The sequence below is a fragment of the Poromitra crassiceps genome (assembly GCF_964638095.1).
Source record: "Poromitra crassiceps genome assembly, chromosome: 7".
Classification (NCBI taxonomy): domain Eukaryota; kingdom Metazoa; phylum Chordata; class Actinopteri; order Beryciformes; family Melamphaidae; genus Poromitra; species Poromitra crassiceps.
Window position 1 is genome coordinate 18,466,311 of NC_139628.1, and position 20,155 is coordinate 18,486,465.

General features: G+C 47.6%; 1 protein-coding gene across 1 annotated transcript in view; it reads right to left on the minus strand.

Moving 5' to 3' along the window:
• LOC310779451 (uncharacterized protein) overlaps positions 1-20,155 on the minus strand; it is a gene marked incomplete at its 5' end in the record, with an annotated part of 33,043 nt that overhangs the window by 4,162 nt on the left and 8,726 nt on the right. Inside the window, 4 exons of the mRNA XM_083639984.1 lie at positions 8,507-8,764; positions 9,284-9,541; positions 10,284-10,415; positions 17,767-17,845. Of these exons, the coding sequence (XP_083496110.1) occupies positions 8,507-8,764; positions 9,284-9,541; positions 10,284-10,415; positions 17,767-17,845 (727 nt within the window). The remainder of the gene's footprint in view (positions 1-8,506; positions 8,765-9,283; positions 9,542-10,283; positions 10,416-17,766; positions 17,846-20,155) is intronic.

The window sequence follows — 20,155 nt, forward strand, 5'->3', positions numbered from 1 at the left end:
GCTCATTGGGGAAGTGCAGTAAACGAATCACAAGCTTGCCTTTTAAGCTCCAATTCCACGGAGCGATCCAGTCCGGCTTCAGAAAAGCCGAGGGGCCCTATTCTCCCACAGGCCTTCGGCGCTAAAACGGGCCTTAAACGCAAAAAAACGTGCCTTGCGCCTGTTTTGGGACGATATCAATATGGCTTTACGCTGCCAAATGCGCTTTAGGCCGAATGGGCGTGGCGCAGTCCCAGAATGGGCCAAAGTGGGCGTGTCGGCGCTAAATACCGGCGTACTGCTATCTTCCGACCTGGCGTTAATTTAGCGCCTTGCGCCTTTGAAAAGCAGGCCTATTCAGTGGGCCAGTTGCGCGGAGCGCTCCCCTCTGGCTCTCTCCCTCCCCTCTCTCCTCTGTCACCCTTCTCTGTGTCACTCTCTCCCTCTCTCCTACTGACAGGAGCAGGCATTGGTGTGCGTTTACCAGTTTATTGTGAAATAAATCCTTCCGCGTTGAGTTACTGTCACAAGCCTGTGTGACAACGCATCCAGCCTGGGTAAAACAACTCCGTGTACCGCTTTGAGGCTGCAGGCAGTCTGACAGGCACAATACGACTGTCTCTCTCTGACTGCCTGTGAATGTCCCAGCATGCAATTGGGTACTCAATTTCGCTACTAAATAGCAACCAAATGAGGCGAAATAGATATAAAAGGTTGATCTAAAATAATGTGTAATGGTAACACAGCTTGCAATTGTAGAACATTTCAATATTGGACCAAATAAATCATCGAAATTAAAACACCACCCTAAGTGAAACATATATGTCCTCCTGGGCCTATATATATCCTTTGTCGATTTAACGTCATTTAGATAAGTGTTAGCGGAACGCGCTTCAGAACGCGCTTCTACTGTGATGTGCTATACTGTGATGTCCGCTCCAATAACTTGGCCCAACTTCACATTTAGTTTTACAATAAAAACACATTTATGCAATGACTTTACATAATGTAGGGTATATTTATGTGCATCATTCTACCTGCAGCAGGGGAGAGAAAACGATATCGTTCTGAACAAACTTTCACCAATATAAAATTAATCTCATCATATAGGGATAGGCTATATTTTTGTAGCTGATGCATTTAGAACATTCTTTTCACTTTGATCTTGCTATAGTGTAGCGTATTTACATGCTTGCAGTATTGAAACTGCAGTTAGATTGGTTTGAGAAGCATAATAATATGGAATAATAGCCTATAATGCAGACAGACAGACTGGATGAAGGGAGGGGGGGGGGGCAGAGCGTTTGGCTTTCGTCTGGTTTTGCGGGATCACTGGAATTGGAGCTAAAAAAGCAAGCGTGCGATTCGTTTATTGCAGTTATCCAATGAGCATGACGGTGCATAATTTTAGCTTAAAAGGCATGGTTGTAATGCTTTAGGCTGCGTGTAGCGCCAGCACTACGATATCAAGTGCGCTGGTCCACGCCCACTGATTTGCGCTGCGCCAGGCGCTCGGCCTAGAAACAGCGCCGATGCAACGATAGGGACCGAGGGCTCTGATCTCCCCCCCTCCCTTTTATCCCCGTCTGTCTGTCTCCATATATAGGCTATTATTCCATATTATTATGCTTCTCAAACCAATCTAACTGCAGTTTAAATACAGCAAGCATATAAATACGCTACACTATAGCAAGATCAAAGTGAAAAGAATGTTCTAAACGCATCAGCTAGAAAAATATAGCCTATCCCTATGTCATGAAGAGATTAGATTGGTGAAAGTTTGTCCAGAATGATATCGTTTTGCTACCTTTTCTTCTCCCCTGCTGCACAGGTAGGATGATGCACATAAATATAGTGTAGCGGTTCAGGTAATCCAGGTATTACCTGTAATGTGATGTGCAATAGAAGTGTCTAGATTATTAGCTAGGAACTGATGTGTGGGAGTGTTACCGAGGGGGAACACTAGGTTTGTGGGAACGCTTCCGGTGAGAGAGCATGCGGTGGCAGTCTCCGGTTACCACCTAGAGGGAAGCAGCTAGCTAACTATGGCGTAGCAACCGCCTAGAGTTGTAATATGACTAACTATAAATAAAGAACCCTGTACCCGCAAGAAGCCTCTGCCTCTTCAATACCAGGAACGCTACAATTGGTGTCAGAAGTTAAAACGGTGAATATTGCCTCCAGAATCGGCGAGGTGGTGAACAAGTTCCTGAAGAAAAGTGCGGAACAGAGCCGCCGAAGATGAAGAGGGAGATACGAGAGGCTGAAGCCGCGGTGTGCGCCGAGATGAGGAATACGGTGGAGGGCGTAAGGGGGATATACAGACGGATGAGAGAGGAATACAGACAGATGAGGAAGAGCCTCGGGCGGGAGGAGAACGACGCCGAACAGGACCCCTCTAACAGACAGGGACCCGGGTGCGGAGCAGCGGCAGCCGAACCGGGCCCCGCTAACGGACAGGGACCCGTGAGCGGAGCAGCGAGAGCCGGGGAAGATCCTGTGCAGCTGGCGCCAGTGAGGAGCGGCGGGCGGGGCCCTATCAAGACGCAGAAGTACGACGGTAAACAGAGTTGGGAGGCGTTTCAGGCCCAATTCGAACTGATAGCGGAGAGTGAGGGCTGGACAAAGCAAGAGAAAGGAACAAAGCTAGCTACGTGCCTGGTGGATGACGCGCGGGCATGCTTGCTACTGCTAAGCCCAGGGGAAAGAGGTGACTATGGAGCACTGGTGGGGGCCCTACAGAGGAGATTCGGCCAGTGTGAGCTGCCGAGTATACAACGCGCCGAACTGTGTAACAGGCACCGGCAGCCTGGTGAGTCACTGCGTGTTTTGGCTAATGACATTGAGACTCTATCAAGGAGGGCATATACGGACATGTTGCCAGAGACGCAGAGTGAACTTGCCAGGGATCAGTTTGTTCGAGCTTTGACCCCGTGTTGGCTGCGCAGGCAGACCCAGCTGGCACGCCCAAGGACGCTGCAGGAGGCGCTGGAGCTGGCATCAGAGAGAGAGATCGTGGGGGCGGTGGCCACGGAGGACGGCACGATGGAGGCCGCCCCCGTGGCGAGAATGGCAGGGGAGGCACGGGAGGAGCCAGCGTGGAAGAGTGCGTTGGTGGAGCAAAGCAGCATGGTGCGGGAGCTATCTGAGTCGGTGCGCCAGTTAAAAGAACAGCTGCTCCGAAGCGCGACCCTGCAGCCCACCCTACGAGACAATACCTGGCCCAGGGGGCCCGGGGCCATGCGCTGCTGGACCTGTGGACGCCCCGGACATCGGGCCAGAGAGTGCCGCGGAGGAGCGTGGAACCAGGGAAACGGCGCGGGGCCCGTCTAAGAGGGGCGAGACGGGCCCCCTACGTCATATTCCCTATGGCCACGTCACCGTTGGAGGGGGCCCAGCGGTACAGACGGGGAGGTGGGGCGTCGCCTTCCCCCGAAGCAGACGACATCGCCGGCGCTGTCAACATGCAGAACGGGCCGCACACGATGAACGGCTGCCATGTTCAGGTCCGCCTGCAAGGGAAGCCCTGTGTCGCCCTGGTGGACACGGGGTGTACGGCAACGCTGGTGAACTACAACATGATGCCAGAGGGAGCGCTTCTGGAGCAGCCAGCGGACCAGCTGCTGAGGACAGTATCCGGTGAGTTGATGCCGATGAGGGGAAGGGGGTCCGTGATGATAACTGTGGGGGGACAGACAGTGAACTTTCCGGTATGGGTAGTAGAGATGGCGGGGCCCTGTATCTTGGGGGAGGACTACTTGACGCTAAACCAATGCACAGTAGACCTAGGGAAGAGCACACTGACGTTTGCAGGGGGGCCGGTAGTCCAGATGGGTCACCCTCCCACCGCTCCAGGGGAGCAACCAAACGTCAATAACATCACTGTATACCGCGTCACAGTTGAGCACGGGCCCCACGCGGAGCCGCAAAAGAGACTGTGTTGGACATGTGGAGAGCCGGGCCACGTGGCGAGGTGGTGCAGAAGCGGTCCCGGGAGACGGACCGGGTATGCGGGACAACGACATGGTCAGCAGGGAGCCTGCTGGGCATGCGGCGAGATTGGACACCTGGCTAGAGAGTGTCAAAAGGCTGTCGGGGACCGGAGGGCAGCGGGAGAAGAGAGACGTGCAGGCGGCGGACAGGTGAGACTCTGCTGGACTTGCCGTTCGCCTGGGCACTTAGCCAGAAACTGCACTGCGCCCCCCACGGTTGCTGTGCGGAAAGCCGAGGTGGAGAGCGAGGCCGGTTGTGTTCCCCCTGCTGTCCTGAACACGCCGTCCCCTGGGGAAGGGGGGCGGGAGGACGACCGAGTGCAGGAGGTGGAGGAAGACGAGGAGGACTGTCCAGATGTGGATCTGGAGGACGACAGAGCGACCATCAAGGATGTCGACGTGAGTGAGTGGAAACGCAGGCAGGCGGAGGACGCGGAGATCGGTCCGGTGCTTGCGTGGGTGGCGGCCGGACGCCGGCCCCCTGTGAAGGAGACTCACATGTTTTCCGGTGCCACGAAAGGACTGTGGAACATGTTTTCCGACCTGCGGCTAGATGAAGACGGGCTGTTGGAGAGAACAGAGCACGGGGTAAAAGGGAGGCAGGCGGTTGTACCCGGTTACCTGCGAGAGTTGGCGCTTAAGGGGGCACACAAGGGCCCTGGTTCCAGTCATTTTGGGCCCGAAGAGACACTCACCCGCATCCGTGGACATTTCTACTGGGGCAAACAAAAGGAGGATGTGCGAAGATACTGCGATGCGTGTGAGGACTGTGGGGCACAGAGGGGGGATGGAAATGGGGTTTAAATGAAAAATTAAGAAGTTGCTGGGAAAAGAAAAGTTAAGGAAAATGTGGGGGCTTGTGTTTAATTGAGATGTGGGGGTTATTGTTGAATGGGCTATTGTGTTGAATTGAAATGAATGTGTGAAAAAAGAAGGAAATAATGAAAACTAGACATTACGGAGTGCCTAATGGGAAACTAGACATTATGGGGGTACCTAATGGAAAACTAGACATTACGGAGTACCTAATGCAAAACTAGACATTATGGTGGGTGCTGAAAAGAAAAGACTGTTTGTTGGTGAATTAGAATTTGATGTGGTGATGGGAAAAATGTTGTGTTGGGTGTGTTTTGGTACAGGGGGATATGTGTGTGGGTTGTGCATGTCGCGTGGGAGCGACATTAAAGTTGGGCGGGGAGAATGTAGCGGTTCAGGTAATCCAGGTATTACCTGTAATGTGATGTGCAATAGAAGTGTCTAGATTATTAGCTAGGAACTGATGTGTGGGAGTGTTACCGAGGGGGAACACTAGGTTTGTGGGAACGCTTCCGGTGAGAGAGCATGCGGTGGCAGTCTCCGGTTACCACCTAGAGGGAAGCAGCTAGCTAACTATGGCGTAGCAACCGCCTAGAGTTGTAATATGACTAACTATAAATAAAGAACCCTGTACCCGCAAGAAGCCTCTGCCTCTTCAATACCAGGAACGCTACAATAGCCTACATTATGTAAAGTCATTGCATAAATGTGTTTTTATTGTAAAACTAAATGTGAAGTAGGGCCAATTCATTGGAGCGGACATCACAGTAGGACATGACAGTAGAACCGCATTACACTGTCACTCATCTAAATCACGTTAAATCTGCGAGGGATATATATAGCCCCAGGATGACATATATGTTTCACATAGGGTTGTGTTTTGATTTCAATGTTTTATTTGGTCCAATATTGAAATGTTCTACAATTGCATGTTGTCTTAACGTTGCAGACAGAGTAGTAAGGCTGATCCGTGAGCGGCTTCTGGGACGCGAGTCGGGGTCTTAATTGGCCTCGGCTGGGTCTACTGGGCGAGGGTGTATGATGTTGACAGACCCGAAACACCTTACGACCCCAGATAACATCACTGATGACGCGTCCTAGCGCATGCGGCAGTAGTGTATTTGAGAATATAGAACCCTGGCTTGCCTCTGGCCAGTGACACTTAGGAAAGACTAGGTGACAACCAAGTATAGTTTGACGAGCTGGAGAGACAGTTGACGGCCGGAGAGACGGCAACCGGTACGGGATGGGATTAGCACCCCATCTTGGCTCTCTCGTGAGGGAGAAATCCACAAACGCTACGGATTAGCCTCCTGAAAATCTGCGCAAAGATTGGCGCGGCCTGGGGTCCTTCAGGCTAGAGCGAGGTGCTCGACACAGGTAAATGACGTGCAGCGCACAGGCCCTCTTGAGGCGTCCTTGAGGCATCCTCTCAGCCTCTGGATTGCCTTTGCCACGGGAGGGTCTGGTGAGATGAAGGAGGAGCACGGCCGGGTGTAACCCACAGAGCCTAGATCCTCCATGCACCGAAGGGCCAATACTGCGGCGTAGCACTAGCTCTATTGCAGCGGATTGGGTTCTCTTTTACCCCTCCCGTGGGCAACGTTGCAGACAGAGTAGTAAGGCTGATCCGTGAGCGGCTTCTGGGACGCGAGTCGGGGTCTTAATTGGCCTCGGCTGGGTCTACTGGGCGAGGGTGTATGATGTTGACAGACCCGAAACACCTTACAACCCCAGATAACATCACTGATGACGCGTCCTAGCGCATGCGGCAGTAGTGTATTTGAGAATATAGAACCCTGGCTTGCCTCTGGCCAGTGACACTTAGGAAAGACTAGGTGACAACCAAGTATAGTTTGGTGACGAGCTGGAGAGACAGTTGACGGCCGGAGAGACGGCAACCGGTATGGGATGGGATTAGCACCCCATCTTGGCTCTCTCGTGAGGGAGAAATCCACAAACGCTACGGATTAGCCTCCTGAAAATCTGCGCAAAGATCGGCGCGGCCTGGGGTCCTTCAGGCTAGAGCGAGGTGCTCGACGCAGGTAAATGACGTGCAGCGCACAGGCCCTCTTGAGGCGTCCTTGAGGCATCCTCTCAGCCTCTGGATTGCCTTTGCCACGGGAGGGTCTGGTGAGACGAAGGAGGAGCACGGCCGGGAGTAACCCACAGAGCCTAGATCCTCCATGCACCGAAGGGCCAATACTGCGGCGTAGCACTAGCTCTATTGCAGCGGATTGGGTTCTCTTTTACCCCTCCCGCGGGCAACGTTGCAGACAGAGTAGTAAGGCTGATCCGTGAGCGGCTTCTGGGACGCGAGTCGGGGTCTTAATTGGCCTCGGCTGGGTCTACTGGGCAAGGGTGTATGATGTTGACAGACCCGAAACACCTTACGACCCCAGATAACATCACTGATGACGCGTCCTAGCGCATGCGGCAGTAGTGTATTTGAGAATATCTTAACATTAAACATTATTTCTATCTACCTTTCTATCTATTTCGGCTCATTTGGTTGCTATTTATTATCGAAATGTATTAGCCCAATGCATGGTGGGAGATTTCACATTTGTGGCTTTGGTAGGGAAGCCAGGCAGTGAACATTTGTTTGGGCAGAATGATCTCATTTTCTCTCGCCTTTTCTTCTCCCACTGCACAGGTAAGATGATGCAACAGCCTCTGAATGTCACGGGCTCAAAACTGTCATGTTATAAAAAACTGTCATGTTGTTATACTACGTACGGTACAACAACTTTTTTTTTCCATCAGACTTTGTGCCTGTCTGAGCGCACAAGAGAGGGAGTGAGAGAGAGAGAGAGAGAGAGAGAGAGGGTGACAAACTGTGAGATCAGCAGAGGAGAAGCTGTGCGTGGAATATCCACGGCGCACTGAATAAGGCCTGGTTTTCAAAAGCGCAAAGCGCTAAATTAACGCCAGGGGGGAAGATATCGTTAGGCCAGTATTTAAGGCCGAAACGCCCATTCTGGCCTATTCTGGCACTGCGCCATTCCTATTTGGCGTAAAGCGCATTTCGGGGCCTAAAGCCATGTTGCTATCTTCCCGAGGCAGGCGCAAGGCACGTTTTTTTGCGTTTAAGGCCAGTTTTTGCGCCTAAGGCCTGTGGGAGAATAGGGCCCTACTTCTCTAGTCAATGTCTGATTAACCATCGCATTCACTAATCCATTGTTCCTTTCCATTCATCTCTCTCTCCCCCTGCAGCAACGCCCTGTTCAGGTTACATCAGCTATTCATAAATATGCACGCCCCCTTTATCCCTGTCCAATCAATTTCTCCCACGCTTTCCCTCTCTTCGGCTGTTGGCCAATCACCTAAATGAAGTTCTATTTCAGTCTTCTCGTATTCTGCAAAGTTGTAACTCACCTTGTGTGTCACCCATAGCTGCTGATATCCTGTGTAGCTGTTGCTTCGCCCCTCCTCCTCCCCTGAACACCACCAATGTCATGACTCTATGGAGGATTCTCTATCCTATAAATCACTGACGTCCTCCTCTTGTCTCAGAGGAGCGTCATCATACCATGGAGTCATACGCAAATCTAAGTGTTGTTTGTTGCATCATTAAAGTGTATCTTACTTTCCTTCTAGTCTCTCATTATTGAAACACAAATAACATGAATATGAAACACATGAACGTATAAAAAATATTTTGACCTCGTCTATTTGGTCTAAAAATTTATTTAACCACAACAAGTTAGCCTACTCACTTGTTTTGAGCTTGTCCATAAGAACCAGCTCATGTTCCTCAAGGATATCCCGGAAGATATCCTTGCCTGTATCTCCACTGGCATACAGGGGACCCTTATAGAGTTCCCTCATCTGGTCCTGAGTGGTAGGTTTAGACATGATGTCATTGTAACAGTCTTGGTTGATAACACCCTTGTTCAGGAGATCATCCATGATCAGTGCGACCTTGCTCACTCTCTGGATCAGCCTTTCCTGGTGTTTATCCACAAAGTGCCTCCCTGAGGAGAAAGGGAGTTTAAAATGACTGGGTTAATATCAAGCTGTAATCTGCTTGCACCCTGCATTTAGTTACTTTGAAGACCTTTTTACTATACTCTGTCAGCTAAATGATAACTTACATTAACATTATAACTTACAACTTACATTAACATTATAACTTACAAGTTTAATTATATTCATAACATAAGGCAGGGCGAAATATACAAGGCTTTACATGTTGACCCGTAGAGTTCTCATATGACAAATTATGTACCCAACTGTCAGGGGAAAGGAGGGGTACAAGACACAATAGTCTTAATAGCTAATCAGACCCCACCACCACCCTCTCATCAGTGTCATTCCCTGAAGGAAAAAGCTTGAATGCAGGTGGGATTCTTAATTCATTTCTGTTCTGATTGTCTGATGAACATGAGCTGCTTCCTCTTTCAAACCTGAAAAAAGAAATCTCCTCATATTTATCCTATTGTCTATATGTTTGGAATAAACATTTATTTAACCATGGCAATTAGCCTACTCACTTCTCTTGAGATCGGCAATAAGATACGGCTCCTGTTTCCCAAGGATATCATAGAAGATACTTTTGGCTCTATCATTTGGACTGGCATCCAGTGATGTATAGAGTTCTCTCATCTGGTCCTGAATGGGAGGGTTTTCATCAGACGTATTGGAACATTGTTGGTTGATAACGTGCATGGTCTGGAGCTCATCCCTGATTTCTGTAACCTTGGTCACTCTCTGGATCAGTTCTACCTGGTGTTCATCCACAAAGTACTTTGCTGCAGAGAAAGAGAGTGAAAAATGACAGAGTTAATATCAGGCTGTAATCCGCTTGTGCCTGGCTGAAACATGAAGAGAGAAAGAGAGAAAGAAAGAAAGAAAGAAAGAAAGAAAGAAAGAAAGAAAGAAAGAAAGAAAGAAAGAAAGAAAGAAAGCAGTCTCATAAGATCATGGCTGACCCCTCCCACCCCGCTCACAAATGCTTCGAAATACTCCCCCTCGGCAAGAGACTGCGGTCTGTCAAGACCAAAACCTCTCGTACATATTATGCTTTTCTTAATTTTGTATCATATATATGCTGTTACAATATATTGGATGGTCATATTAAACGTGGCGTAAACTTCAAATAAATAGGTGAAAGTGCTTGAATGTTACCCCATGAAACCCCCTGAAACCCCCCGAGATGACAAGGGATTTGAGTGAGAGCCACGGGTCTAGCTGACGTATATTCCTCCTTGTTGCCTTGCCAGATTAAAAAAAAAGAAAGAAAGAAAGAAAGAAAGAAAGAAAGAAAGAAAGAAAGAAAGAAAGAAAGAAAGAAACTGAATTACTAGAAAATCTTTCAGTTCAGTTTCACTTCATAATTTTCTTTTATTTTCCAGATAATATATCCAGAAACAGATCACTTATTTTCTTTTTTGGGGGCCATTTCTGCTGATTAGACAGACCTCAGCCCCGCAGATCACAGTTTAATAGCAGCTGTAAATGAGGTCCAAAAGACTTGAGACTAAAGCTTCTTACCTCTCGTCCGTCTTCTTCTGTGGTAGCAGCAGCAGAGACATGACAAAATAACTGCAGCTAATGCAGTAAACGCAATAGCAGTACATATAAAGCCATGTATAATTTTGATCCTCATCGAGGAAATCCATTTACCTGAGGAAGAGAGTAAAGTTTTAACGTTCTGTTCTGAAATTAAATAATCCATTAAACATCCCATTCGTGAATTTTGAAGGTTTTATGCACCAGAATAAAGTAGTGATAAGCTTTAATTACTCATTAGCTTTAAAATGAATGAAAGCAGTGTTGATTTGTTGGCCCATAAAGAAACATGTTATCGCTGGACCACTCTATTTTCTGGCCAAATAAGAGACCCCAGGTCCGTCAGACTGATGGAATTATGTGAATGCTTCTAACTAAGTATCAAAGACCAAGTAAAATCGATGATAGAAAAGGGGGTGATTGACGCCTAATTACGAAACCCACCGCGCTTCTGACAAAACCACGCCCTGTGCCCGCCTACGCAGCTGTCAAGCGCCAGGATTGGTCAGGTGCCCATGCTCACGTGAGCCAATGGATTTGACAAGCTCCAGTTGCGCTTCCTGACAGACACTGACAAGGCCTCAGCCTGCATGAAAAAGCTCCACGGCGTGCTGCCAACATGATTTCAAATTCAAAAGAAAAACGGTAAATTAACAATGTTTTAACAAATTTTTCTCCATCAAAACTTCTTAGCAAAACTAACACAGTTAGATTGTTCTTATAGCACAACTTTTTTCATCTCTTCTTAATCTGATATTTGAGGCAATAATGAGCTTTCTCCTCAGAAATTCTAACTCTATGCACCGTGAGAAAATTGCCTGCATCAACCCCAAGTGTAATATCTCTGGGTTTCCTGTTTTGAAGGTCTGCTTTGAATAGTAGCCTATATAATAAATACCATAGTAGTCTATTATTTTGATATTGATATTATGTACACAAGATGCAAGTAGCCTTAATGCATTCATCACTACCTCACTCAAATTATTTCCTATTAACTATTTTATTGTTACAATAAATTAACCATTTTCATATGAGTATTTATAATTATATATTTTAGTTTTGGTTTTATTTGTTGTGATGTGTGATTGTGATTTTACTTTTATGTTATTGCATGTTTTTATAGATTGGTGTTTTACTTTCTTGTTGTGGGTATTTATAATTATATATTTTACTTTTGGTTTTATTGATTGTGTATGATTAAACTTTTTATCTATGATTTTATATTATTGCATGTTTTTGTAGATTGCATTTTGTTGGGACTTCACTGGACTGGAACAAATGACTGGACTGGGGGGAATGAATAGCTGTGCCAAAAAAAGAAGAAGAAGCTAGCCCTAGGCTATGTACTGTAGCCTATTGTATTTTTAATTTTATATTTTTAATTTGCAAGTTAAACTGTCAGCTGAGCTCTATTATTGAAGCTTTGGCTATAGCCCTGAATTTTATGATGTTTTCAAATAAATATGTTTAAAAATCGATTGTGTGTTAAAAGCTTGTGTGTTAAATTTTCATTAGCGTTCATATATTACACTAAGGAAGGTATGTGACCATAATTAATTTCAATGTCCGCTATCAAGAGCAATTCAGTTGGTTCATGAAATCGCTGGGCTGCATGCCGTGCAGTGTTTGTGGTGTAGGAGATTCGAGACAAAAGACTCGCTCCTGGCCAATCCCACCGCTTGACTGCTGCGTAGGCGGGCACAGGGGATGGTTTTGCCAGAACCGCGGTGGGTTTCAATAGCAGGCGGAGCTGTGGCTCTGGGAAACTCCCATCTCACGTGGGGTGCGGAAGGACTCAACCCATTCCCTCCCACTCTACTGATGAAAAATCAAGATGGTGACGGCCAACATTTGAACTCCGCCAGGTAGAAGACATTTAATGGGATAGATACATCAATTATTATTTATGTCTATGCTCTCAAGTCAAATTCGATGATTGTCAAATGTGGTCAACAAAGAATTCACTTAATGTGAAAGCTCAACTCCTTTAATGTCCCACGATAGCTGTTTTTGGAATGGTTCACTCATTCACTCTCTCACTACATGTATTCCCCATGTAGTGTTTTCATTATTATTATTAATATCATAGCAATAACACTCAAGACACAAAACAACATAGGCACTGTCACCTTCACCATAACATAAAACGTAGACGGAAACAAGAAAGAGCTATAGCTGCATGAAGCACACCAGTCATCACAGCGATACATCATACCAAGAAATAATAAACATTCCCTCAACATTCCCCATATAGTGTTTATCATATATTTGGGGAATGATCAAACAAGTTTCAAACACTACCTAGAAAACCACTGACCTAGTACCTCACTCTTTTTCTCCTTTGCTAAACACAAAAGTATTGCATTGTGGTATATGGGAGAAAAAAAACAAAAAAACAACAACAACGTATTCACATGCTAGAGCCTGTATTTTCTGTTCGTCCGGATGTGTAATTACGGGTTTCCACCCGTAGACACAACAGAGATGGCACTGTTTCCCTGCTGAGAAGCGGAAGAACAACAACAGCAATTTTCAATGGAAAAGACAGAAATGACAGGCTCTGGCATGTGAATAATATTTATATACAATATTTTGGAACACCAACTACCGGTAGTATACTTTTCAGATAACTTTGTGCAGGAGGTTTGTACTGTTTTACTTAGTTTCAAACTCAAGCTCTCACTCTAGCGTCATTTCGCTGCCATATTCGCTGAATATAATTTTGCTCCAAAAATGACCTTTATAAAACCAACCATCCACCAGCAGGTTGCGTGGTGAGCTTGGGGAATGAGACGGCCACCCTCATACCATCCCCGTGACACGTCACGTCCGGCCAGTTCCCAAGCAACATCACTCTTTGCACTTCCAGCCCATCTGCGAGGTTGTGTCATTGAAAGCTCCGCGTGCTAACGTAGTTTGCGCTCTGAGTCCGAGCTAAGTTTAATCTAGCCCGCTAAAACTCCAAGGCATTCGGCGGACGAGATCCAACAGGCTTCGGGGACCCGATCCTGCTTCTCTTCGCCAAGGGCGGCGGTCACAGCTCATCTAAAGCTAAGAGTGTTTTGCCTTACTGGGTGTTAGCACATACTGCTTGTAGGCTACCGCCGTGTAGTTACTACTGGCTTCCCGCCCCGGCTGGGGGAACGCTCTGAGATTGTTAGCTTAGGGTAATACGCTAGCTAGGACAGATCGCTAATCACAGGCTTGTGTTAGCCACTTCTCTCAGTTTACTTACGCTAGCATTGCTAGTTTGCTTGGTCATGCTTGTTCCCTCGGGTTAACAGGTTGATAACTGCCTTCCCTTCGGGCTAGGCTATTACCGCTTACGTTACCGTTGCACGTGCACTTTCGCTAGCCTCCGGGTGTGCTTACTGTTTAGCCTGTGTGTTCGCGCTAGTTTGCTAGCTGCTTAACGGTACTTCCCTGTAACAGGGTGCACCCTGCGACAGCTTGCTACTTCAGAGAGTCTGAGCTTCCTGCATTTTTCTCTTCTTGCTCAGCATGGATAAGGGAAAGTCAGTGAGGGGATGCGCCTTGTGTAGGGCTACGTGGGCCGATTTCGACCAGCACGATAGGTGCATTTTCTGCCTCTGGCATGAACACGCTGCACAGGCGCTTTTGAACCCTCGTTCTTGCATCCGCTGTGCTATTATCAAGATAGCCATGCTGCGTCATAGAGCTTCGCTCCTTCTTGAGGAGGACATCCCTCCCTGCGGTACGCCTCTCGAGAGAAGCGTGTCCGTTGAATCTCTCCGGCCTGTCGTGGGTGACGCCCCTGCTGCTCAGGGCGAACAGGGCCAAGAGCCCCAGTCTGAGCTAGACGAGCAGTCTGGTTTAAGGTGGGGCACCGAGCCCATGCCTTCTTTCATAGAGCGGGGCCAATTCCCAAGATATGATCCCCTACTTGAGACCACCCAGGGGGAGGTACCCCTTAGGGAGGAGGCTTGGGACGGTGCTAGCACCATCACTGCTACTGCGCAGGAGGAGGCTCGAACGAGCCCTACCAAAAGCAGTTTCGTGGGGTGATGTCCAGGGCCACAGCTAAGCTGGGCATCTCCTGGGCTGAGCCACCACAGCCCCCTGCATCAGTGCTTCTTTCAGGCACAGCAGGCATCCCGCCCGCCGCGCCACATCCCTGTCCAGAGAGTTCCCCAAACTTTTGAGTAGCCAGTCAGATTGAAAAAGTAGCCGGATCATGTTCGCTGTGTTTGTTCCAGTGGTCCTTTTCCCAATTAATAAACAAACCTCAAATATGTATCCATGAGTGTGACAATTGAAATAAATAATACAAATAAACATTCTTATAAAGGCCCAATGCTCAATTTAATTATAAATAAAACAATATCCATATTGCAAAACACAAACAGGCAATGTATATTTTTAAGAACAAAGAAAATACTAATAATTATGTTTCCCACAGGATTTGGAGAGATTGTGGTGGGTAGACCATGCTTGGACCCTCTTGGGGGGTTCGGGGGGGCCATGCCCCCTGTAAGAAAAATGTGTACATTTTAAACTAAAATGCATGAATCTGGTTCACTTTGAGCACCAATTTAAGCGGCTAGAGGGCATCAATATAAACATAAAAATGTGAAAATAAATTCTGTTGAAATTAGTTTAAGGTCAAACCTTATTTTCCCTAGACTACAAGGCAGAGGAGCGCTCGGGGTTCTATCACAGGTAGTTTTGCCGTACCCAAGAAGGACGGTTCCATGCATCCAATTCTGGACCTTCAGCGCCTCAACGGGACACTGAGGAAGTTCCCGTTCTGTATACGTTCCCTTCCCCGCCTTTCAATTCGTTGAAGCCGGGGGATTTCTTTACTTCCGTGGATCTGAAAGATGCATTCTTCCATGTCCCCGTGGTTCAGAGGCACAGGAAATACCTGAGGTTCTCCTTCCTGGGAAAAGCTTATGAGTTCTGCGTCCTGTCGTTCAGCATGTCCTTGAGCCCATGGACATTCACTGTGTGCGTGGAGACAGCCCTGACTCCCCTCCACCTGAGGGGGATTTGCGTCTTCCTCTATCTCGACAACGCTCTCATAGTGGCGGACTCGAGGGTCCGCGCTGTGGAACACACCAGGGTGGTGACAGATCACCTGCAGACTCTGGGGTTTTTGGTGAACTGGCAGAAGAGTTGCCTCGTCCCAGCGCAGGTTGCGACCTTCCTGGCGAGCTGGACTCTCGGGCCATGCTGGTGCACCTCTCGCCAGAGCGACAGGCGCGCACCATGCGGGCGGCAAGGGCATTAAGTCTGGGTTTCTCTGTGTCAGTGCATCAGTGCACGGTCACGTTGGGCTTATGGCCTCAGCGGTGGACGTGCTCCCGCTGGGACGGCTACACATGCACCCTTTCCAGATCTGGTTTCTCAGACATCGCGCCTGGACCCGGCCAGGGGCCGTTATCTCAGGATTCCTCTGATATGTCCGGCTCTGCGGGCGTTGGTCAGGTGGGCGGACTCCCGTTACCTCTCGAGAGGCACTCTGTTGGGCCCTGTCCCGCTCAGGTTCCCTGACGCCTTCCTCTGGGGGTGGGGCGTGGTGTGCGGAAGCCTCTCGGCGAACGGCCGGTGGGGAGCTCAGGAGCTTCGCCACATAAACATGCTAGAGCTGGAGGCGATTCGCCTGGCTCTGCTTCACTTCCAACGGCTGATACATGGGCGCCATGTCTGTCGGTGTGCGGTCCGCGGCGCTGAACTGGTTAGCGGCGGAGATTCACCTGTGGGCGTATCCCCGTATCCTTTCGCTGTCTGCGGTTCATGTGCCAGGCCGGCTGAATTTCGGGGCCGACCTGCTGTCTCGGGGCAACCCGCGTCAGACAGAGTGGGGCCTACACCCTCAGGTGGTGGAACAGATTTGGGCCAGGTTCGGCTGCGCCCGCCTCGATCTCTTTGCATCGCGGCATGCGACTCATTGCCCACTGTAGTTCTCGGTCCAGGAGGACAGCCCTCCGTTGGGCCACGACGCGCTGGTGCACGCTTGGCCTCAGGACGGGCTCTATGCATTCCCCCTGATCCCCCTGATTCGACACGTGTTGGCTCATTTTGGTGGCCCCCTTTTGGCCCAAACAGATATGGTTTGCGGACCTGATCTCCGTGGCACAGGAACCGCCGAGGACAGAGAGAGATGGAGGGAGCTTATTGACAGATTGTCTGTGGTGCCAACGACCCTCCGGGTTATGGGATAGGTGAAGGTGAATAGCCTATGTCCATTGTCCAAAGGGTTTTCTCAATTAATTTCCCTCTTTGCGATGTAATAAAAGTTTCTCAGTGAGTTATAGTTGATTGCCTCACTGAAGTATCTGCTAATACCCAATTTTAGCAGCAGAATTTCATGTCCTGGCTGTGCGTAATGACATAGCCAAAAGGAATTAATTACTTTGCACTGCACTGCGCAGCACAGAGATTATGGTGCGCTCCAGCTCAGCGAGGTATTTACTGCTAAGAGGTCCTTTTCAAAGCTCTTAGCGCAAAGTAATTGCGCACTGCTGACGATAGGATAATGCCATCTATCCCCACATTTGAGTGCCTATGCCCAGTACAATTATAACAGGCATGCACTTGTGCCCGGCCCCAATTTGCATTGCGCACGGCGTTAAACGAGCACAAATGCTAAATTACCGCTTTTAGGAAGATAGCGCCCTATGGCTCCTAGTCTGAAGATAAAACACATTGACAAAAGCCATAGTAATTTAGACTCAGGTGTGCATAAACTACAGGTTAAGGACTTCCTTTTTTAAATACAAAAATGTGAAATTATCGCTTATCGGACAGGAGAAGCAGATATTTGTCGGTTATAGTATCGGCTGAAAAAAGCCCCCCCCAAAGTCTATAGATCCCCCCTCAAAATCTATAAATCCCCCCTATCTGAAGAACATAAGGGGGGAATCCCCCCCCCCAGTTTGCAAAGTGAATTTTAAGCCCTGGACGCGCTAGGAGTGCTGCTCTTTCAAGGACGGCACCTGGCGTTTAAGCGCTCTTGGCGGCTCGTGTTTTTTTTTTCAAGCTGAAAAAAGTTGAACATTTGGAGGAAAAGCACGCTACTCATCAATGTCACTCCTCCGACCTCTTCTCCTGACAGGGGGATCTTCAAACTCCACTGCTGCCAGAATTGCCAATAATCTGGCTTGCATGTTTACAGTGCGAACAATCAACAACAACAAACCCGCACGACAGCAGGGGACAAAAAGCAAAACCAAAAAAAACGCTCCATGCGCTGTGGTCTGTGCGTGTTGGAAGCGCTCTGGGCATGATTTCCAAAGCATTCTGATCCTAAAAACACTTTGCCAGTGGACACAGCCACTTAATAAACCTCCTTTGCACAGAATGCCTTCTCAATTAAAGGCACTATCCTCTGGAATTCCCTACCTGCAAACTTGAAGCAAATTCAGGATTTTGCTGAATTCATGTCATAAAAAGCTGCATAATGTAACTTCAAGTTTGATTACAGCATTAGACAAAAACTGACCTGGGATCTGAATGGTAGCCTCCCTGGTTTGGTTGATCCGCTTCAGCCGGACTGAGCAGGTGAAGTTGTTGGTGGCACTCTCCTCCACAAACGTAGTGCTGCTGACGCTCCAGAGGCCTCCCTCCACTTGTCTCACCTTTGCCCATCTATCCTTCGACTTGATCTCTCCATCCACCCAAAACACCTCCCCACACACACACACACACACACACACACACACACACACACACACACACACACACACACACACACACACACACACACACACAAACACACACACACACACACACACACACACACACACACACACACACACACACACTTACATTACATGTTTACTCACAACAACTGAAGAACTTCCAAGTCAGCTGCTTTGAACATCTGATTAAATCTGGGTGTAATGAAAATACAGAGATAAACACCCTGTGGGGAATCATCTGAAAGGCAGCGGGAGCAAGAGCGAAATTTCTATAGAGACATCTCTCCCCCACTTTTTCACTTGTTCAATTGTGGACATGGGCCGATATTACTGTATTTCAGAGGCTGTAACGGGCTCATTTTTAAGATAAGATAAGAGAAACAGAGACAACAGCACTCATTTGAGTGATGTATGACTCTAAAGCAGAGACTTGTGGAGTCAATGAGCCCAATTGTATTAATGTGTGATGATGTTATGATGTTAGTCGCCATAGCAGCCATTTCATTTGAGTGAGAATGCTTTTTTTAACTTGACCTCACTGTCTAAAATGAGCTATTGCGTGACCTCATGAAACTACCACCACAAACTAGAGATTCAGGGGATGTACAATCTGGGAATCCAGAGTCGATTTTTATTTGAAAAATAGCCTCTGAGACAGCCCTGCCTTTTTCCCAGCTTCCTGTACAGCACGTGCCTCTCCTGCCACCGTCACTTCCTTTTCCGCATCCGTTTCAGCTATTCGCTAATAACGTTAACGCAAAAACACACTGCATAGAAGACGTCAACTCGTCTCACAACAACAGTGGAAAATGACTGGAGGTGTGGTTGTTGTGACTAGTAGTATCGCCAAAGTTGCAGCGCAAGTTGCTATTCAGATTGTGTACAGTGGAGCACAGATGTGGAAAAGGAAGTGACGGTGGCAGGAGAGGCGCGCTGCACAGGAAGCCGGGAAAAAAGGTAGGGCTGTCAAGTCTATTTTTCAAATACAAATAGAGCTGGGTTCCCAGATTGGGGGACGTATGGCTTTCCTAGGTATATTACAATAATGGGGTTTCTGAGCAATTTCCAGAACAGAATTGCTCACCACCCAATCGCAGAGAAATGCAATTCTTTGATACCAAATCACAGCATGAATTTTTCTATGCCCTGCAAGTACAGACGGACCTGGACGAATCGAGAGAGCCCAATAGGGGGCAGCTCAAGTCCTATCATGACAAGTCAGATCTCGCCCAGACTATCACCCTATCCAACTAATTTCACTACTGAAATATCCATGAGGATAACATGGTTCCAATCAACAATGTCAAATAAATCACATATTTATTAGTATTTAGTCTATTATCCAAAATCTGATCTGATCACCACTTGTGGAAACATCTGCATTGATTAACAAGCTGTTTGGTTTCATGGAGCTGAGAGGGGAAAGAAAACGTAGATTGTGAGGAGATGAGTTGCGGGGGGATCCTGCATTGTCTCACTTGCACATCTTGTTGCAAGATTGTTTGCGGCAAAAATACAATGCGTAAGCTACATTTATGAGTTGGAAGTTGGAATATGCATTTTAGGCAGGGTTAATGCTGATCGTTTCGGGGTTCTGCTTACACAAATTGTTATAGATAGACGTCACACTGTGATGTCTGATCCACAAAGACTTGACGCCCACTTTTGAAATAAAAAACACATTTATGGCATAATAAAATCCTCCGGTATACGCTATATTTGTGTCTCGTCTAGCCTGTGCTGTGGTGTGCAGGAGTCCTGTGTAAACAAAGTTAAGCTGGAGATACGCTATACTTGTCAAATTTGAGGGAAACCTCAATGATTCTTCGAGATTAAGGTTTGAATGAAATTATGTTTCGTTTCTTAAACTGTCCCGACTCCACGGTTGGATGTGAGACACACTGTTGAAAGAAGGAGTGAAAAGGAATCCATGTTTTGAAACGGCATATTAGTTCAACGTGCCACTGATTATCTCAGTGAACAGATAGTGTAGTGGTAGAGTAGCGGCGACCTGGGTTCAAATCCCAGTTGTGGTGCTTTTTTTATTTTTTGAAATTGTTAATCTTTACATATATTATGTATGAAGAATACACACTGTGTACATAGCAGAATAACTGGAAATGCCCATTCATGGTAATGTCATATTTCGAAGTTAGCTCGACATCCTTGCGTAGACGTCTAAATCATCCC